General features: G+C 41.3%; 2 protein-coding genes and 1 long non-coding RNA gene across 3 annotated transcripts; all 3 read left to right on the forward strand.

The window, feature by feature from the left end:
• The first annotated feature begins 5,631 nt into the window (after window positions 1–5,631).
• On the forward strand, window positions 5,632–6,438 carry LOC147487802 (uncharacterized). Its single transcript, XM_086574145.1, has one exon. The coding sequence runs from the start codon at window positions 5,632–5,634 to the stop codon at window positions 6,436–6,438; it is 807 nt and encodes a 268-aa protein (XP_086430271.1).
• Window positions 6,439–9,443: 3,005 nt separating this feature from the next.
• LOC147487803 (uncharacterized) lies at window positions 9,444–10,235 on the forward strand. The gene is made up of 3 exons (XR_015200733.1): window positions 9,444–9,565; window positions 9,693–9,733; window positions 10,070–10,235. It is a non-coding gene; the product is annotated as an uncharacterized LOC147487803 (long non-coding RNA).
• A 128-nt stretch (window positions 10,236–10,363) lies between these two features.
• LOC147487804 (uncharacterized) lies at window positions 10,364–11,000 on the forward strand. Its single transcript, XM_086574146.1, has 3 exons — window positions 10,364–10,388; window positions 10,501–10,607; window positions 10,734–11,000. The coding sequence occupies exons 1-3, from the start codon at window positions 10,364–10,366 to the stop codon at window positions 10,998–11,000; spliced, it is 399 nt and encodes a 132-aa protein (XP_086430272.1).
• Window positions 11,001–21,307: the final 10,307 nt, after the last annotated feature.

Below are 21,307 nucleotides of genomic sequence, written 5' to 3' on the forward strand. Positions count from 1 at the left end.
AACTTGCTGTAAAAGCAAAACAAGTTTAGGCTTTTAGTTAGCCGCTACCCACTAGACAGTAAGCCCAAGCCCAAGCCCGACTCGGTTCGGGCGGGTGTGCGTGTGTGGCTTGGGTGAATCCTCCCTCCTAACACAAAAGCATTTGTACCCTAAGAGCACGCCCTTATGGTAGAGGAATTCCTTGTATACCTCATTTGTTAGTGGTGGTTAACCAATGTGGGACTATCCACAATGCACTAAAGTGAAGAGAACACACATAGTTCATCTCCTCTAGTTTGCACACACACACACACTAGTATTTGGAAATACTCATAGAGATTCCAACAGGTGTTGCTGCATGTTAGTACGTTACTACCCCCTGTAAGACCTGCGACACCTTTGAAGTAAACTGTTACTTATCCAACTATAATTCTATAATTAAGCTCAAGTTCATGGAGGATAGTGGTGGCAAAGTTAATAGATAGATAGATCGAAGTGAACAAAATTAAGTGAACTGTCAACATTAATCCTTTGGTATAAGGATGATAGGTTGTTTTAGCAAAAATTGAAAGACGGTTCAACAACGCTTATTACCAACTGCATAAGAAACCCCTTTACAATACCGCATTATTCCAACCAAAAATGAATTCGTGCAATATGATCTCATTAAACAAACTATTCTGTAATACCCAGCTTCAAAAAATCTATATGTTGTGATAATTTGAGGTGTATCGTGCTCTTCATGTTTAAATAGGCACCCGGCCAGTCTCCAATTCCAGACGGCCTATAAGATTGCACAAGGGATAAGCTGATGGTGGATTAGAAATGAAGGCTATAAGGGCGTCACCAGGGCTTATTGAATGAAGCGAGAAAAAGACAAACAATATTTCAGCTCATTTTGTTTTTGTTTTTTAATTGGCAAAAGATATACATTCCAATAGCAAAGGGAAAAAAGTAAGAGCTACGCCACTTCGGATGAGTTCGAACCGCTTACAAAAGAAACTCCTATACAACACTAGCGCCTTCCTCTTGTGCTTAGATATTCTCCAATTACATTCATTTCAAAGTACCACACAATAGCTTTTTGGAAGGTGTTACTGCAAATAACCTTGGAAGTGCATGTAAAATGAATTCTTACCAGGGTCACATGTTGGAATCTCTATTGTATTTCAAAGTACTAGTGTGTGCGTACAAAGTGGAGGAGAAGAACATAAAGTGTTCTCTCTACTTTAGTGCATAGAAGATAGTCCCACATTGGCTATCCACCAGTAGCAAATTAAGTATATGAGGACTTTCTCTACCATAAGGGCATGCCCTTAGGGTACAAAGGCTTTTGTGTTAGGAGGAAGGACTCTTAAGTATATGAGGTTTTTGTGTTAGGGTACAAAGCCACACATGCGGGCCCGCACCGAACTAGTGGGAGTCTTGAGTGAGCACTATAATTTGATTTTGGCCACTACGACTTGAATTTGAATAGAAAATTTCCCACTAGCAAACCGACGACTTGAATAGAAAATTTCCCACTAGAAAACCGTGGCAAAATTTGCATTAAGACTATGTTAGTTCTCAAAACACAATCTTAGCTGGAGGAGGACAGTACAAAAACTGAAGCAATTGACCATCATGTAAAATTTCCTTATGGCATGGAAGTATGGAACAAAGCTTAAAGCTTCAGCCATATAATTCAGGCTACATTTATCTGAAAGAGGTGACTTATATAGGATTAACTTTAGCAGTTTTCTCAGGCATATCAACATGAAGGCTTATTGCTTGACTACTTGACTTGCTCCAAACTCGTACTCAAACTGCGTAGTCTGTTTTGAAGCAAAACATCTATCTAATAAAACAGGGAAGTGTGGGGCCTGAAGGGCCCGATCCAACGGCTGCAATTCTTTTTCAACAAAATATAACATGGCAGAAAGAGCGGCTCCCAACTGGTATGTTGCTTCTATCCACAACATCTGGATCCATGCGACTCGACTTTCTTATTTTCTCATCTCTCCTGCATCACTCGACTTTCTTACTACCACATCATCTCTCCCAGTTGGTATTTTCTCGCTCAGTCGTTCTTACCTTTTCTTACTGCTGCATCCTCCGTCTAGGGTGTTTTAAGGTCAGTTCTTCCGTCCTTTTTTTTTGTCTTTTTTATTTTTTTGTCTTTTTTAGTTGGCGCATTACTAAAAAAGCCCCAAAGGAACAACATTTTCCATCATTCCCCCATCAACATCATCCACTGTGGTACTGGGTAGAGTTTCAGAAAGAAGGGGATGAACGGATGGTTATGGCCAAGTTGTAAACAAACAGAACTGTGTTTGGCTGCATGGGTTCTATGGTTAAGTACTTAAGTAATGGTGTGGTTGTTAACAATCATTGACTTGAATCATAACACGGACTGTTGTATTCAATTTTTTTGACAAAATGGCTTCTTCCTAAATGTTGAGTGGATGGAAAGCAAGTTGAAATGATTACTGCATTGCTATAATAGTTTCTGTTAGGGTTGCTATCTTTTAAATTTTGTATGTATTATCTTGCGGTTTAGCTGAGTACCAACCTTATAAATGACTTAGTTTTTTCCCCTTGTCCAAATGACTTACTACAATTTTTGCATTTTGTACTTTTCCAGGCGCACTTTCTATTATCAAAACAACAGTTCGGCTTCTATGGTTCCATGGTACGTACTTCAGTATTATTGCCACTGCCCATTGCAAACTCCAAACTTCTATTTGCGTTGTTTATCTTTTTATGTTCTACATGATCGCATGGATAAGGGTAAATGTCCAATGGACCCTTCTAAGCATCAATCAAACAAGAAAAAACAAATTTTTGTTCCGGTCCAAGATAGACTCTTTCTCCAACCACCTACTCCTCAACGACCTGCTCGCTCCCGGGTATTCCTATCACCTGGCTCCAATAAATGCTTATGTTGTCCGTTCATTAACATTTCTTTTAAACTGCTTATTTGGTTTATATAGCTTCCGACGCGACCAATTCTCGACAAAGGGAAACGCCCTTTGGACCCTTCTAAGCAAAGCAACAAAGAGATAGCCCCCTAAGATAGGCTCAATCTTCAACCGCCTCTTGGCTTTTCGGTATTTCTTGCTTCTGACTATTGTATTTATTTCCCCGCTTACGTTCTTTTTGTTTATTACCACTTACTGCTTTATTCATATCCTTCTGGTCCACATTTTTTAAAAAATTATAACTACCATTTACTGCTTTATTCATATCTAATTTATTCCTCTTTCTCCCCATCCGTCTACTTAAGAGAACAACCCTTCCTCCGACAAAGAGACAAAACTAACAAAAGCAATACTAGGACAGCGTGCTCGAAGGGAAAGAGAAAAGATCACTAAAGAGAAAGGCATCTCAGACTTCGCTAACTGAGGTGTACAAGCACTCACGCATCGTGTCATTGGCCACCAGCTGATAGGTTCAGCATTAAATTCCTCTCCTTCACTTCCACGAACTCCATCTAAATCTAATGGGCGGCGAGCACAAAGTACTACAGTTACACCTCATGCGACACCATGCAGACGCCTTTCTTCTTCTGAGTCTCTTCAGAAATCTCTATCGTTCCTTAATCCTATCACGTTGTTTACGCTCCCCGAAGAGCATGTCGCATCAAGTGCCCATGTTGATTCAATAAATCAAAACAATGAGATCTTCGTGCCAACGCGGACTCACCAAAATGCAAGGTTAGTACGGGGTTCAATGCACCTTTCTCTTGGTTCTTCCTGGTTTACATTTAAAAAAAAAACTATAATATTCTTCTACATTCTTCGCAGTGCGCGAAGCTGCATATCTACTACCTCATCATTAGTTCATCCAATACCACTTTCGACAAATGCAGCTTCAACTTCTGCATCATCATTAACTACCCGAAATTCACGGTATACTTCTTCACATTTATTAAAACAAGAATACAAAAAAATTAGCTCCTTTGTCTAAATAATTCTTTTCTCATACAGACCACAATCATTTGGAGATCTTGCATAGTACTGTGAGGATGTTCACCATAATGGTTTTGACCGTCCAATTTCTGCTAATAATGCTGACATCAGTGATGATGAAGACGAAGTTGACAATGTTCCTGCTGACCGTCTGATTGAACAAGGAAGACACTCCTTAGGGAGAATGGATGTTCAATGCCCATTATGTAATGCACTCCATTGGATGGATGAACGGCTAACCAAATCATCATTATCACATCATCGATTTGGGACTTGCTGTTTGCAAGGGAAAGTCAAATTGCCTCCACTACGACCATTACCACCAGCTCTTAAAGCTATATATGATGGAAATGATCGCAAGTCAAAGCCATTTTGCAAGTACATGAGGCAATACAATCAAGCTTTTGCATTTACGAGCCTCGGAGGAAATGAGTGTGTGTTTACTGGATGAGGTCCACAACCTTTACTATCCATGGTCAGCTGCGTCATAGGACTGGAGCTCTAATTCCTGACTCTGGGTGGCAGCCAACTTACTCTCAACTTTACATATATGTTCCTAGTGCTGCATTGGAGTTACATCAACTTTGTAATCCTCGTTTGAACACAGATGTTCTTAAAATCATTCATGAAACTATGCTCCAGTATAATCATTTCTCTGCTATTTTCCGCCATGCATACGATGTTCTTAGATGTGCCTCTCTTGACCATGGTGATAACTTCAACGTCTCAGCATATTGGCATTACAGTGCTACTAGAGACAGACGCCGTTACAATTTGCCAACCATTGGATGAGATTCTTTGTCATTTTTACGGGGATGGCGTAACGGGAAGCATGCGAGATATTGTCATCTATCTTAAAGGAGGGCAAGAATTCATACAAATCAGTGAATGTCATCCAGCTTACTTGCCTTTGCATTATGTGCTAATATTTCCTTTGGGAGATCTTGGGTGGTCACCTGACATGAGACGTTCAAACAGTTTAACTGCAGCAGCCACTAATGACCAATTAACACAGATGAATTTCTATTCTTATCGGTTGTTTGAACGCCCTAGATAATATTCTGCAATCTTGCGAGGGCACAATAATATTCTGCAATCTTGCGAGGGCACAAACTGTTCCAAGAGTTTGTGGCCGATGGGTGGGTAGTGACTGAACAGAACAAAATGAGATATTACAGGTAACAACAAGACAAGCTTCAGACCGAACTTTATCAAGGTATCACTGATGTCACAGCTGAAGCTTTCGACCCAAACCAAATAGGAAGATGAGTGGTCTTACCAGCATCTTGTGTCGGTAGCCCAAGGCACATGTTCGAAATTTTTCAAGATTCCATGGCCATCACGCGTTACAATAAGCATCCTGATATATTTCTCACTATGACTGCAAACCCACACTGGGAGGAAGTTGTTGATGCATTGTCTACGCACCAAACCGCAACTCATCGACCTGAGGTGGTGGCCTGTGCCTTTGAACAAAAGCGAAGGGCCTTGATGAAGGAAATGAAAAAAAAGGTGTGCTTGGTAATGCAGTTGCACATGTCTACACCATTGAGTTTCAAAAACGCGGGTTGCCACATATGCATGCACTTATATATCTTCAACATTCCGACAAGATCCGCGTACCTGCTCAGGTTGATCGCATTATATGTGTAGAGTTTCCTGATCCAGAAGTCGAACCTGATTTATTTTGGACCGTCCTCACATGTATGGTTCATGGTCCATGTGGACTAAAAATGGTCAATGCAAGCATCACTACCCCAGGACTTTTGCAGATGTTACCACCATGGATAAAGATGGATATCCTATCTACCGTCGTTGTGACAATGGTAGATCATATATTGTGAGAGGACATACAATTGATAATAGGGATGTTGTTCCTTATAATCCTTATCTTTCTAAAATGTTCAACTGCTACATTAATGTCGAAGTTTGTGCTGGGATCCGTTGTGTTAAATACATTTACAAGTATATATTTAAAGGGCATGACAGGACAACAATGGTGTACAGTGACTTGGATGAGATCCAACAATACTTGGATGCGAGATACATTGGACCCCCTGAAGCTGTTTGGAGGTTGTTAAGTTTCCATTTGCACAAGGAGATTCCCACAGTTGTACGCTTGGCACTTCATCTCCCCGGAATGCACCGCGTAGTTTATAAAGCAGACGAATCAGTAAATGATATATTATCAAGAGCTGAGCGTCAGAAGTCAACTTTGACTGCCTTCTTTGAGTGTTGTACATCAGATCCAAGAGCAATCAACCTCACTTATCAAGAGTTCCCAGAATACTATGTCTGGAACAAACCATCACAGACTTGGACATACAAGAGACAAGAAGGAAGATTTGCTATTGGTAGAATGTATTTTGCCAGTCCTAACTCCGGTGAGCGATTTTACTTGCGCTTACTTCTCACGGTTGTAAAAGGACCCCATTCATTTGATGATCTGAAGAGGATTGGAAATGGTCCTCCACTTCCAACTTTCAAAGATGCCTGTGTTGCACGCTGACTTCTGGATGATGACAGTGAATGGGTGCAATGTCTACAGGCTGCAAGGCAAATTGGAATCATGCAAACTGGATATCATCTTTTGTGTTATTTTGCAATCCTTTGGGAAAATATATGTGATGATGATTTATGGGAAAATATATGTGATGACCTTCCTTCAACATTCAAGAACCTCAACATTCAAAACCTGCGCTAAAATGCAAGATTACGGTTTATTTCTTTTAAATGAGATTCTAATAGAGTCAGGTAAATCACTAGCTAATTTCCCTCTAATGCAGATGCCTCTGTTAACTACCAGATGGAACTTAGCTGTTGCAAATCGTCTCATATATGACCAACGGCAATTTCAGTTTGACCCTCAAAATGAAAAAGCATATAGCAACAGGGTACTCCTTAATGCAGAGCAAGACTTCTCGTATAAAGCAGTGATAGATTTGGTTTCCAAAGATGAAGGGAAGCTATTTTTTTTTAATGGAGCAGCGGGAATAGGCAAAACTTTTGTCTACAACACAATCGCTGCTACGTGTCGTGCTGAGGGGCATATTGTTATTATGGTTGCTTCATCTGGAATAGCTTCATTACTGTTGGCAGGCGGTCGTACGGCTCACTCAACTTTTCGCATCCTAATAGATATTCTTGATACCTCTGTTTGTGGGTTCAGTAAGAATTCGATACATGCTGAATTATTCAGGGAAGCTAAACTTATTATTTGGGATGAAGTCCCAATGCAAAACAAGTTCTGTGTGGAGGCAGTTGATCGGACACTCCAGGATACTCGCGACAATAATAAACCTTTCGGTGGAATAACAGTGGTGCTTGGTGGTGATTTCCGTCAATGCCTTCCAGTTATACCTAAAGGGGTTCGGGAACAGATTGTGCGTGCTTATTCCTTGCAGTCTTCCTTCCTCTGGAATCACATTCATGTTCTAACTCTTGCCCAAAACATGCGTTTGGAAAATAGAAACTCTGCAAATATTGCGTTTGCAAATTTCTTAATGGAGGTACCAAACTTTGCATTTTCCCTTCTACTGTTTTCCTTCATTCTAATATTCATTTGCATCCTTCTTTGTACTATTTTTATTCGTACTAATATCATTACTATTTTCTCCTTGCCCCGCTTAGATAGGAACTGATCCAAGCGAGACAGTTGAACTACCCTCCACAATTCAACGATGTGCAAATCTTCAAGATCTTATTTCTACTACATATCCTCAACTTGATCAAGCTTCCACTGTTACACTCGAATATTTAATTGAGCGCACAATTTTATCAACACACAATGATGATGTCAGCGACATTAATGCAACTGCTTTAAATATGTTCCCAGGGGAAAGCACTCTCTTTCTAGCTGCAGACAAGATGACAGACGAGGATGCAACCAATCCATCCAATATTAATCAATACCCAAATGAGCACCTAAACTCACTTGATCCAATTGGTTTGCCACCGTTTCGTCTCTACCTTAAAGTTGGTTGTCTTATAATGTTGTTGCGAAATATTGCTCCCAAAGATGGATTATGCAATGGAACCTGCTTGATGGTGGTCCAATGTCAGCCACATGTTCTTTTTGCAAGAATTTTAACTGGTGAAAAGGCAGGTAATCATGCATTTATTCCAAAGATATCTTTGTCGCCGTCGTCTTCTGATTTTCCTTTCCATATGACAAGAAGACAATTTCCTGTACGTGTTGCTTATTCAATGACTATAAATAAGTCACAAGGACAATCAGTGAAATATGTGGGAATTGACCTTCGCACTAAAGTTTTCAGTCATGGTCAATTATATGTTGCCCTATCAAGGTGCACTTCTTCAGACAGAATTAGTATTCTCCTCCCTCCAAATTCGGGAAATCGTACCCCAAACTTTGTATATCCAGAACTCTTACTATAATTCGTAAGTTCTTTTCCCATTTACTTTGAGTAGTTTCTCATTGACTTCATGGTCATCAAATTTATACATGTGTATTGGCTCTGACTTGGTTAATGTGCTTCATTCTATTTATGTAGTTCTGCGACTTGGAGTGTATTTCCATTTTGTCCGTTTCTGTGTTGGAGACTTCATTACGCACCTTGGTTAGTGACTTTTTCTTCTATACATCAGTTTAGCTTCATTACACACCTTCATTCTATTTAACCTTACATTAGTTGAATTTTTTCTTCTATACAAATCTATTTTCAGTTCCTACTTAGTGGTGATGTCTGTTTATGCTCTTTAAAACTTAAAGATCTATGTTGAACGAAGAAACTTTGATTCTCATATCTATGCTTATCCGGTATGTTCCTTCCCTTTTCTATGTTGAAGTGCCATTTTTATGTTACTGACTTACTGTTCTTATTTGTCATTTTTTTTTTATTATTGCAGGTTTGACTGTGCAAGATCTTTGAGTAAAGAAATGGAATTTTGGGAGCCTTTCTCATTAGGAAATTTTCCTTTTAGAGATTTATGGTTTTTTTCATCGAGTGACTGAAGTTTTGAATTCTCGGATGATGGAATTTTCTTTATTTTTGGTACTTGAAACTTTTATGCTGCTAGGAATCAATATGTAGTTTGATGCTGCTAGGAGTCTTGTTTATTTTTGTTGTTTCTACTTTCTCGATGGAGATTATGATATCCCAAGGTTCACTTTGATTTTTTTTTTTGTTGCGGTGAATTTATGATTCCAGAAGTTACCGTGTTTTCATCCAAATAATGAGGTTTTCCCTGATATGCCGCCTAAAGCATAATACTAGCGTCTGATGTGATTTCATAAGCTTTACATGACTTGAGCTTTTATAGGAGGCTTGTGAGTTGTGTCATGCCTAGGAGAAGAAAACCAGGATAGCTATTAAGAAGTTTTTTCCTCACTCACAGCTCTATGAAACCACTACTCAGGCATCACTCCATTTGAGTGTTTCACGAATCAGGACTCGTAGAAGCTAGGGATCTTGTGGAAACGGGGAAAGTTCGGTTGGCAGAGGTTTTTTTTTTTGTGTTTCATCCTCTCTGAGCCATTTGTTTCCCGTAGAGATTTTCTTTTTGTTTTATTAGATAGATTGGTGGATGCTATGTTCTGCTCTGGGAATTGTTTAAGGGAATGATTAATGAGGCTTACACTTTGTCTGACCATTGCATTTTCCATACTTCAGCAAGTATGCTCTTTCCATATACCCACATTTCATGGTTTCCATTTTCTTTTTCCCTTTCTAAGCATCACTTTTTAGTGCTACCAACACAATAATTTAACTGCTCTGTGTTTCTATTTGACTACGGGTGCAGGTTACTGGTCCCATGCATCGAGAGGTTGCAAATTGCTGCCGGTAATTACCATTTATATATTGACTTTTCTCCCTTCTCATATACCCCTTGTTTTCTTTTACGGATACATATCCACATTTGGGTGGATGAGACATCTATTGTTCTTCCTTACCAACTATCTTAGTGGTACCATAATATTTTTTCTGAATTTTCTTTGAAAACTAAGGTCTCATCGTCAATGCAAAAGATTGTCCATTTATTATCTTTTCTGTGCACCTCTTGCATTGACGAGTTTTTTTAACTAAAAACATAATGTAGTGAGTAGATCTGGTATTTATAGTGTAATGCGTAATTTTTTTATGTGCTTAGTGTTGATAATGTAATTTTTCTTTCATTAGGTACCTTGCAATGGTTCTATATCATGCTGGAGGCATGGTAGGAGCAATAATGCAGCAGCACAAAGAACTTATCATAAATGACTGCGGCCTCGGATTAGACCACCCAGATACTGCTCACATGTATTAATTAATCTGTCAATCCCCTCCTAATAATAGTTGTAGAAGGGAAAACTCCTCCATAAAGCAGCACACAAAGAGCTTTCAGATTCCTGATTTAATGTTGTATATTAGCTTTCAGATTATTGTTGGTTTGTGTATGTGTGTCACTGAATAATTGGTTTCATTGTTACAGCTATGGCAATGGCTCTCTTCTATCCTGGTCTAAACCAAACGGAGCTCGCTCTACGGCATATGTCCCGGGACATTGCTCCTACTAAGTTTATCATGTGGTCCTGATCATCTTGACGTGGCTGCAACTTTCATAAATGTAGCTATGATGTACCAGGACATAGGAAAGATGAATACAGCTCTTCGTAATTTGCAAGAAGCCTTAAAAAAGAATGAGCGCCTTCTTGGTGAGGAGCATATTCAGACCGCTGTATGCTATCATGCTTTGGCCATGCTATCAGCATATTTATGATTTTTTTAATCAAGTGATTGAAGTTTTGAATTCTCGGATGATGGAATTTTCTTTATTTATGGTTTTGGCACTTTGTTTATGTAGTCCGAGAAAAATGACCTTCGTGATGAGAAGCAAAGGCTGAAAGCAGAGAAAGAGAAGCTGGAACAACAAGTTAAAGCCATGAGTTCTCAGCCAAGCTTCATGCCTCACCCTTTTGCCATTCCAACTGCATTTGCTCCTCAAGCTCAAGCACCTGGCAACAAGCTGATGCCATTCATCGGCTACCTTGGAGTTGCCATGTGGCAATTCATGCCACCTGTAGTAGTTGATACCTCACAGGATCATGTTCTTCGCCCTCCAGTTGCCTAAAATGGCATTCTTCGACAATTCAGTATGGATTTTCTATTTTGGTTAATGACCATTTATTGTTATCTGTGACTGTTCTTGACTATGTTAATTGTTTAAAGTCAAAGACTTGATTAGTGGATGATGACTGCTATTAAAAATGGTTGAACTCCTATTTTAGTTTTTGGGTTTATGTAGATCATTTGTAAATGTTAATAAGGAGATTTTGACTTCAGTTATTGGGTATTGACATCTTTTGGGATTTTTCAGCAAAAAAGGACATCTTTTGGAACCATCTACAACTAATTGGTGCTTTGTGCTATAAAGTTTCTGAATTAGCATCAATTTATGGATAAGCATTTGTAAATATGCACCTATAGCTCTACTTTTTTTTTAGAAGCCACTGTAAATGGGGAACTTGTTTGTTACTGAGTGGTTTTGGAGTAGGCGAGTAGTCTGATACTCAGATGTGTTGCTCCCTTTCTATCTCTATTTTAGCAGCATCTTCATTTGTATATTTTGGCATAGAGCAATCTGACATATTTCCTACAGTCACAAAGTTTCTGTATAAACTTCAGTTCACAAACATCAAAGAAATGTTTTTATTCCCATATGAACATTATTTTGCTTCACATAACCTTTTGCTGCTTGGTACATAACCTTTTGTTGTTTGTGATGACTTGGTACATAGTTCATGAACAGTGGAGATCAAGTAATAATGGTAGTGAATGCATATGCATTTGAATTTGCTAAACCGGAATATGTAAACCTTCTTTGAAAGTCTTCTGTTGTCTCACGTCAAAGCCTTTAAAAACATGATTTTATAAGATTGCAAAGAGCATCCACAGTCTAGACTCCAAACAACGAGAATCAAACAGAATGTAAACGTATTATGAAACACCTAAACCAAAACATTCTATTCGAAAAGCAATTGCACCTCATATGTTTGGAACTGATCACTCAAGTCACTTCTGCTTATTCTTCTTTTTCTTTCGATAATCAAGTTACCAGGTGATGTTTTGGTGTAAATATGTACATGGGCATGTAAAGGTACTAGGTAGCGTGCACTGAAGGCGTGGCGAGTTGTTCAGTGCCGTTATGTGAAAAGAAATTTTTGCTAGGTGCCAAATAACAAAGTTTGGTAAAAAAACTTTGGGGTGAAGATAGCAGAGGTATGGAGCTCAGTGCTCAGCCGACACTTTGTGATTGTGTATGCTATCTTCTGTCTAACAAAATAGAGAAGTGTGGGGCCCAAAAGGCCCCATCCAATGGTAGGTAATCATTCTCACAAAAATATGACTTGGCAGATTCAAGTGTTTGGAGAGTTTGTGCAATTTTGTTGAGTGCAATCAATACCATGGGATCTAGCCAAAAGTCAACAATTGCGGCTGAGCCTATAAACTGTTGAGCTAGCCCATAAACTGTCAGGCCTCCAAATTTGACATGGTACTGCACAGTTGGCTGGACCAATTGATGTTATGGATCAATTGAGTTTATAGATAATGGGCAATTGGGCTGGCCTGGCACAAGCTGTCGGGGTAGCACCGCAAGAGTGTCGAGGTCTCGCGGGCCGTAGGCACAGGCATACCCTAGTATTATATACTGTGAGCAGAAACTAATTAGAAACTTAGCAGCCACTTCATTAATATCTCCGTATACGTACAAGTGTGAGCTAAATTAATTATATAGAGAACGCAACTGCATTCTGATCCACATTGCTCAAACTCATGTGACGTGCTTTATCTTTTCCCTTTTAGTTTTGTACACAATTGATGGTTTTTATGTGTTAAAAAAGTTCATATCATTTAGTTGGTGTGAGGGAGTGATATCCTCATTAAGGAATATCAAGCATGTGTTCAGCATAGCGGAAATACCACACCGACCTCTGACCTAGTTCCCTGAACTGCCTTCAGAGCGACCTAAATCATTAACTCACACACCCAAGCTATGAGATCGCTCTAGAACAGATCGACTCGCACATCTTCACACAGAGCGTTCTATCTCATGACTCAGCCTATCCTCTAGAAACAATCATTGTCAAAGCTGTACTTACACATTTCATCACCGCAAATTACGAACCACTGTAACCACTCCCCATCATTACAAAATTCCAACTAACACCATTCTAATACTCTTTCTTAATCTCGACCATGCATTTGTGTTTGTCAGTACACGTGTTGGATAGAGATCCACATTCACCAGCTATAAATACCTCCCATATGAACTACGCCAGACCTGATTCTTCTCTCTCCCCAAAATCGAGAGATAGATACGTAGGCAGTTCGCTCAACAACGAACTCGGTCTTTCCCATTTCTAAACCCCTTCTCCTCTCTCTCCACATTTGTAAGGGATAACTAAAACGCTCCTTTACATTGGCGCCGTCTGTGGTATCGATTTCTTGAGAAACCACTTCACAAATCCCAAAATCAAGGAACAAAATCCTCAAGCCCACGAAGCATGGCGAGCCTCGAAGCTCAAATCCAGAGTTTGGCAGGTCCCCTAGGTACAATGAACGAGCACATTACCCTGCTCAGGCAGGAGAATGTTGCTTTGCATGCGCAAGTGGACACGCAAAATCCACCAGGTGCCATAGCAGAGGACGGTATCAATGAGGTTAATCAACAGATTAACGAACTATCACAAAGGATCGACCAAAGTGCAGTTAAGAAAGATGCCACTCAGATCGTTCAAAGATGTTGAAGACATATTGCGCGTCCCAGTTCGCTGCTGAGGTACTTAGTAGAGCTTCTCCTCCAGATTTCATCCAACCATGTTTCCCAATGTACGATGGAAGCACGTGTCCTGGTCAACACGTGGCACACTATATTCAAAGCCTTGCACTCTATAGTGCTCAGGAGTTTGACCATTTCCATTGCCGCTAATTTCCAGCCAGTCTTAAAGATGGCGCGCTCGATTGGTTCTTTTCACTCAAGCCAGACTCGATAAAGAACTTTGAGCAACTCACCGATCTGTTCGCTAGCCAATACGTCCACAACATGCGTAAAAAAGCTGATCTCGATTCACTTTTCCAACTATCCCTAGGCGAAGATGAAACCATTCGTGAATTCCTAGGTCGGTTCAAAATTGAACTGTTATGCATGGAGAGCGGTCTCAAAGAGTCATTCGCCACGTTGGCATTCTCTAACGCCTGCTGTGTGCATAACATGACACTCTCCAGATCGCTGATGAAAGAACGTCCAGAAACATTGTCCGAGCTATACGCTCGCGTTGACAAATACATCAAGTTACAAGAGGGCCTGAAGCGTCAAGGCCTCTCAGAAGAACAAGAGGTAGCAACAATCTCTGATGATGCCCCACCCTCCAAAAAGCGACCCAGACAACAAGGACAGAAGTCTGGGAACAAAATGAACAACAATCGCGAGTTGGCTGTACTCACCCGATCTCCCAGTTACATACTGGACAAAATTAAGCGAGCTGCATATTACCGACTTGACGTACAACAACCAGAGGATTGCCCTGGCAAGCTTTATTGAGCAAAATGTCATGAAACCGATGAGTGCTTGGGGCTCAAGCACTACCTCCAGGACCTCATCGAATCAGGACATATCAAGCATTATACCAATATCGTTGATGGCGACCTGCGCCATAAGCTCATGGCTCGCAGAGAGCGCAGTAGATCTCCAGCTCGCCATAAGCACCAGAGTGTCCAAGCTCGCTCTCGTAGCAGAGGATGCCCCGACCACTCCCGCCATGAGCGCTGTCAGCACTCGTCAGATAGAGATAATGATAGAATGATACACATGATCACATTCCAGGATGATTATGTTGCATCCTCTAGAGAAAAATGGAGACGCGTAGGCGCTCTCCAAGAAGTTTACCAGTTATCTTCACAGACCACACCTGCCCCACGCAGTTCAGGCCGCAGCTCAGGTGATATAACTTTCACAGAGGCCGACCTCAACAAGGTTTGCCTCCCTCATAATGATGCCTTAGTGGTCCATGTCAAAATTAGTGACTGGACAGTCAAGCGTGTCCTAATAAATCCTAGTAGTTCATGCGACATCTTGTTCTACCATACCATCCAAGAGATGAACTTGCCCAAGTCAGTCTTCATAGACGCAATAGCTCCTCTCTATGGGTTCAATGGCTCTAGAGCCGACCCAATTGGTGACATCATACTCCTAGTCTCTGTGGGATCTAGGGAGGACAAAGTCAGCTTCAATACGCATTTCAGTGTTCTAGACATCCAATCGTCTTACAACGCCATCCTAGGACGGCGTTGGATTCACCAAATGCAAGCTACACCATCGACACTGCATCAAGTGCTCCGCTTTCCCAGCCCTAGGGGTATGATGAAGCTTCGCAGCAATCAGCTCAAGGATTATCACTGTAACCAGATTCTATTAGCGAACAAGTCCGCTGACCTATCTATCAACACTAGGAACGAGCCCACTAGCTACACGATGGCCAAAGATTTAATCGCTGAGGTTAGATCCAAAGCACCAAAGCAGAATGTTGGGGGCTTTAGCAAAAAAGTCCATTCGTCTGTCAGGACTCCAGAGGTCACCAAACTTCCTATGCATTCACCAGTCAGGACCCCAGAGGTCGATCCAGCATTAGTTACTCCACTAGTCAGGACCCCAGAGGTCACCCCAGTATTTGTTAGTAAACCGGTACAGGTTCTAGAGATCATTCCAACCCCTGGTGTCATGACCACAGAGGTTGCATCAACCCCTGTTGTCGTAACCACAGAGGTCGCTCCAACTCCTGTTGCTAAGACCTCCATTCCTCAGATCGACAAAGCACCACCAGAGATCAGTTCTCCTGAGATAGCCTCATCTTCAAAAGCAGCAGTTCAGATTGCAGAAAAGGAGCGAGTGAGTTTAGGAACAGAAGATGATCCTAAGTTCGTCTATGTAGGGGCTAACCTTGACCCTACACTCAAGGCCCAACTTGTAAACTTTTTATCAATGAATAAAGATGTTTTCGCTTGGTCGTATATCGATGTGCCTGGTATCGACCTTAGTGTTGCATGTCATAGATTAAATGTCAACCTTAATGCTAGACCAGTTCTACATCGACCTAGGAGACTATCCCTGAGGTTTTAAAAAGTAATAAATGATGAGGTCGACAAACTCAAACAAGTTGGCTTAATCTGGAAGGTCGATTATCCAGACTGGATTGCTAACATAGTAGCAGTTCTGAAGAAGAATGACACAGTTCGCCTCTGCGTTGACTTCACCAATGTCAACCAAGAAACACCTAAAGATAGCTTCCCTTTACCTAGAATCGACTGACTTGTGGACTAGACCTGTGGCCACGAGCTCCTGTCATTTATGGATGCATACAGTGGATACAACCAGATCCCACTCACTGAGGATGATCAAGAAAAAACATCATTCATCACAGAACAGGGCCTCCCATTTGGCCTCAAGAACGCTGGAGCGACTTATCAACGGCTTGTCACTAACATATTTCAGGACATGTAAGGTGATACCATGGAAGTCTATATCGATGACATGGTCGTCAAGAGCAAGAAAATAGGTGACCACCTTACTCACCTTGAGTAGGCGTTCTCCAGATTACGCCGAACTCAGATGAAGCTGAATCCAAAAAAATGCCTTTTTAAAGCGTCTTCCGGGAAGTTTCTGGGGTATCAGGTATCACAACGAGGGATCGAGGTTAACCCAGACCAGATCCAAGCGTTCTTGGATATGCCCGATCCAAAGACAAAGAAGCAAATACAAAAGCTACCAGGAATGGTTGCAGCATCCAACCGATTCATATCAAGGGTGTTAGACAAATGCCGACCGTTTCTGCAACTTCTTAAAAAAGGCGAACAGTTCTCATGGAACGACTAGTGCCACCAAGCGTTCTCCACCCTCAAAGAATACCTGACGACACCACCCGCCCTAGCAAAACCAACAGAAGGGGAAACACTGGGGCTCTACCTAGCAGTGTCAGACTTTGCTATCAGTTCGGTTCCCTTCAAGGAGGATAACAACTCAGAGAAGCCAATCTACTTCACAAGTAAGACATTAACACCAGCTGAAAAGAACTACTCTTACATTGAAAGAGTAGTACTCACATTGTTATATTCTGTAAGGAAGTTTAGGCTTTATTTTCAAGCATATCCAATCAAAGTACTCACCAACCTCCTATTAAAGAAGATCATTCTTAAGGAAAACAAGACAACCCACATGGCAGTATGGGCAGAAGAGCTCAGAGAACATCACATCGAGTTCATCCCACGTACTTCTCAGAAGGGACAGGTCGTTGCAGATTTTCTAGCAGATTTTCCTGTCGACGACCTGAATTGGGAACCAGAAACAGATATCCCATCCATGAAGAAGCAAGACAAGTCCATATGGTCTCTCTTTGTGGATGGTTCTAGCAACCCCAGAGGGAGTGGAATCGGAGTCGTCTTAGTGTCCCCAGATGGAGCTATGATGGAGAAATCAGTTCGCATCTATTTCGCAACCTCCAACAACGAGGCACTAATCATGGGGCTCAGAATGGTTCTACAGCTTGGTGTACAGAAACTTTAAGTCTTTAGTGACTCACAACTGGTTGTTCGCCAGATTGCTAAAGAGTACACTACCCATGAAGGTAACATTTCTAAATACCTTCAAGTTGTTTATCAGTTACTTCCTTCTTTTAAGAAAGCCACCATACATCACTTCTTGCGTGACGAGAACCATCACGTGGACAGTTTAGCTTATCTGGCTACCCAAACACCGAACTGCACCCCCAGACAGTTACTCATCAAAGTAATTGACCGACCTGCTTACCAAACTGAACACATCTTAGAAATCAGCGACTTATGCTCACTCTCTGACAGTCAGATGAGACAAACGTGGATGCAACCCCTCATAGAGTACATCCAACACAGTACAATCCCAGCAGAACGTACCAAAGCCAGACAAGTTCAATATTAGGCACGTCGTTACTGCCTAATCAATAACAAGCTATTCAAAAAGTCTGTTGGCGGCCCTCACTTGAGGTGCATAAGCCCAGAACAAGGTCAGTTGATTTTTGCAGAAATCTATGAGGGAAAATGCGGGAACCATGCTAGAGGTCACTCCCTGGCCCACAAAGCGATCTCCCAGGGATACTTTTGGCCACGAATGCAGGTCGATACCAAAAAGTATGTTCTCAAATGCATCAAATGCTAGACTTTTGGCCACAATATCATTCAGCCTGCTCCCGAGTTAATCAACATCGCCAGCCCTTGGCCATTTCACATGTGGGGCTTGGACATCTTGGGACCATTCATCCCACAAAAAAGCACTGGTTTTCGGTTCGTCTTAGCTGCAACCGACTACTTCACTAAGTGGGTCAAAGCAATCCCTTTAGCTCATGTCAAGGAATCACATGTCAAAAACTTCATCTGGACAAACATCATCACCAGATTTGGTTTACCACACACACTGGTGATGGACAATGGTTCCCAGTTCAAGGAAAAAATAATCAAGGAGTTTTTGGCCAAGTGGAAGATCGTTCATGCATTTTCCACTCCCCAGTACGCCCAAAGCAATGGCCAAGCAGAAGCCAGTAACAAAGCAATCTTGGAAAACTTGAAGAAAAAGATTGAAAAGAACAAGAGTCAATGGCTGAACCAGTTGGAAAGTATCTTATGGGCTCACCGAACAATAGCTCGCTCTAGCACAGGTGAGGCTATTATTCCTACCGAACTGACAGTCACCACAACTCGATCAGAACTAGTCGAGTCTGGACACAATGACTCCGTCCTAGCTCGAGAGGTTGACCAATTGGAAGAACACTGTGACCTAGCAGCCATTAGAGTGGCATCTTACCATCAGACTCTACAGAAGTCCTACAACAAGCGAGTCAATCCTTGATCCTTTCAACCTGGTGACCTAGTTCTGAAAAAGACTCAAGATGACGCTAAGATAGCACCAACATGGGAGGGTCTGTACATAGTAGAGCGCGTCGTCGGCAATTAGGGCTGGTCATCGAGCGAGTCGAGTCGAGCTTTAGCGAGTTCGAGTCGAGCACGTGTGTCTCTCGAGTCGAATTTAAATTCTTTCGAGCCGAGCTCGAGTTGGCTTATCAAGTATCCGAGCAGCTCTTGAGTCTGGATCTTGACGGTTCAGAGCTATATGTTCGAACTCCATCACAAGTTTTCAATATTGATTTGATTTGTTTTGTGCGTAAGTTTGAATTTGAACATATTCTATATACAAGTGAGCAAAAATAGATATATAATACTTACTAAATATCAAAATAATATGCAAAGACAATCTCACGATATACGAGAGTGTGATTACAATTCACTGAAATAACAATGAACCTCTATCTAACAAGTATTATAAGGTGAGCACATTATTGTTGCAATCAATATGTGATAAGCTATTATAATTCAGCACACTATTATAACAATTATCCTGTGTTTTAACAAAATTATCTAAAATACGAGTAGTTTCGAGTAGCTCGCGAGCTACTTGATTTTGAGCTCGAGCTTTAAAACGTGCTCATATTTGACTCATATTTTTAAATGAGCGAGCTCGAGCCTAGCCCAAAACGAGTCGAGCACCGAGTTGCTCACGAGCATCGAGCCTGATGACCAGCCCTATCGACAATGGAGCGTACTGGATCAAGACCCAAGAAGGGAAACCATTACCACGTCTTTGGAACACTTATTTGTTAAGAAATTTTATCAATAAAAGTGTAATATTTTGCAATCCATGTTTCTATTTACTACAAAGTTTAGTATAATTTACTTATGTGTGTTATTGCAACCTACTCTGTTCAAGTTCACCGACAGACATGGAACTCACGCAGAAAGAATCACCAGCACAAGCGAATAAAAAACACTCTCATGAGGTCAAACGCTCTCAACGAGCAGAACGCTTTCTTAAGCTAACACGCTCTCTTGAGCTATAGGCTCCATAGCCTCTCCAATTTCCATTAGTTGAGGACCTACAATTATAGGATCAACTCAATGAGAACGCTCTCTACGAGCAACACGCTCTCCGTGAGCAACTCACTTTCTTAAACTAACACGCTCTCTTGAGCTATAGGCTCCATAGCCTTTCCAATTCCCACTAGTTGAGGACCTACAACTATAGGATCAACTCAGTGAGAACGCTCTCTACGAGTAACACGCTCTCCATGAGCAAATCGCTTTCTTAAGCTAACACGCTCTCCGCGAGCAACACGCTTTCTTGAGCTATAGGCTCCATAGCCTCTTCAATTCCCACTAGTTGAGGACCTACAACTGTAGGATCAACTCAGTGAGAATGCTCTCTACAAGCAACACGCTCTTCGTGAGCAACTCACTTTCTTAAGCTAACATGTTCTCCGCAATCAACAGGCTTTCTTGAGTTATAGGCTCCATAACCTCTCCAATTCCCATTAGTTGAGGACCTACAACTGTAGGATCAACTCAGTGAGAACGCTCTCTACGAGCAACACGCTCTCCGTGAGCAACATGCTTTCTTAAGCTAACACGCTCTCAGCGAGCAATACTCTTTCTTAAGCTAACACGCTCTCAGCGCGCACCACGCTTTCTTAAGCTACTTTGCTTTCCGTGAGCGACACCCTTTCTTAAGTTAGCACGCTTATTCAAGCTACCAGGCTTCATAGCCTATATAGTTTATACTAGGTGACGATTTACAAATCTAAGATCAACTATATGAGAATGCTCTCTACGAGCAGGACGCTCTCTACGAGCAAAGTGCTTCCCTAAGCTAATTCTCAGGCTTTTCAGCCACTACATGCCTTATTTATTGTGAACAAAACAATAGATACAAGCAGTTAAGCATAAGCAAAAGACATGCATTCCATAAACATCTATAATCCGAACTACCTGAACAAACACAAGAAACCAGTTCGCAAATCCACCGATCTACTGGGACTACCCAGAAATCCAGATCAGTCTTCTTACAACTTTGGGAAAAAGCGAACTGCCACTTGCGTGGAAACTAATTCATATTATAGCAAGGTAACTGTAAAGCAAGGCTAACAACCCAAGCAAGCCTGAGAAACCAGCACTATAGTTTAACTCTCTTACAGATAGGAGAACAGACAACACATTCAAAAAAAATTCATAACTTACTTTCAAGAACAAACATAACATTCAAGAACCTGGAACAATGTGTTTATCATCGGCAGGCATAGGGGGAGCAGCACTGGTCGAGGGAGTGTTCCTCGCATCTCTGGGTACGACATGCATACTCGTACCCAGAGTCCCACGATCACACACCTCTTTCAGCTGCAAGTACTGATATTCACCTTTTGCTATGTTAGAGATTTGAATCTCTTCCTTGGACAAATTGTGAAAACAAAAAATTTTGAATCTCTTCCTTGGACAAATTGCGAAAACAAAAAATTTTCCTTACTCACA

The sequence above is a fragment of the Coptis chinensis genome, chromosome 7 (genome assembly GCF_015680905.1).
Source record: "Coptis chinensis isolate HL-2020 chromosome 7, ASM1568090v1, whole genome shotgun sequence".
NCBI lineage: Eukaryota > Viridiplantae > Streptophyta > Magnoliopsida > Ranunculales > Ranunculaceae > Coptis > Coptis chinensis.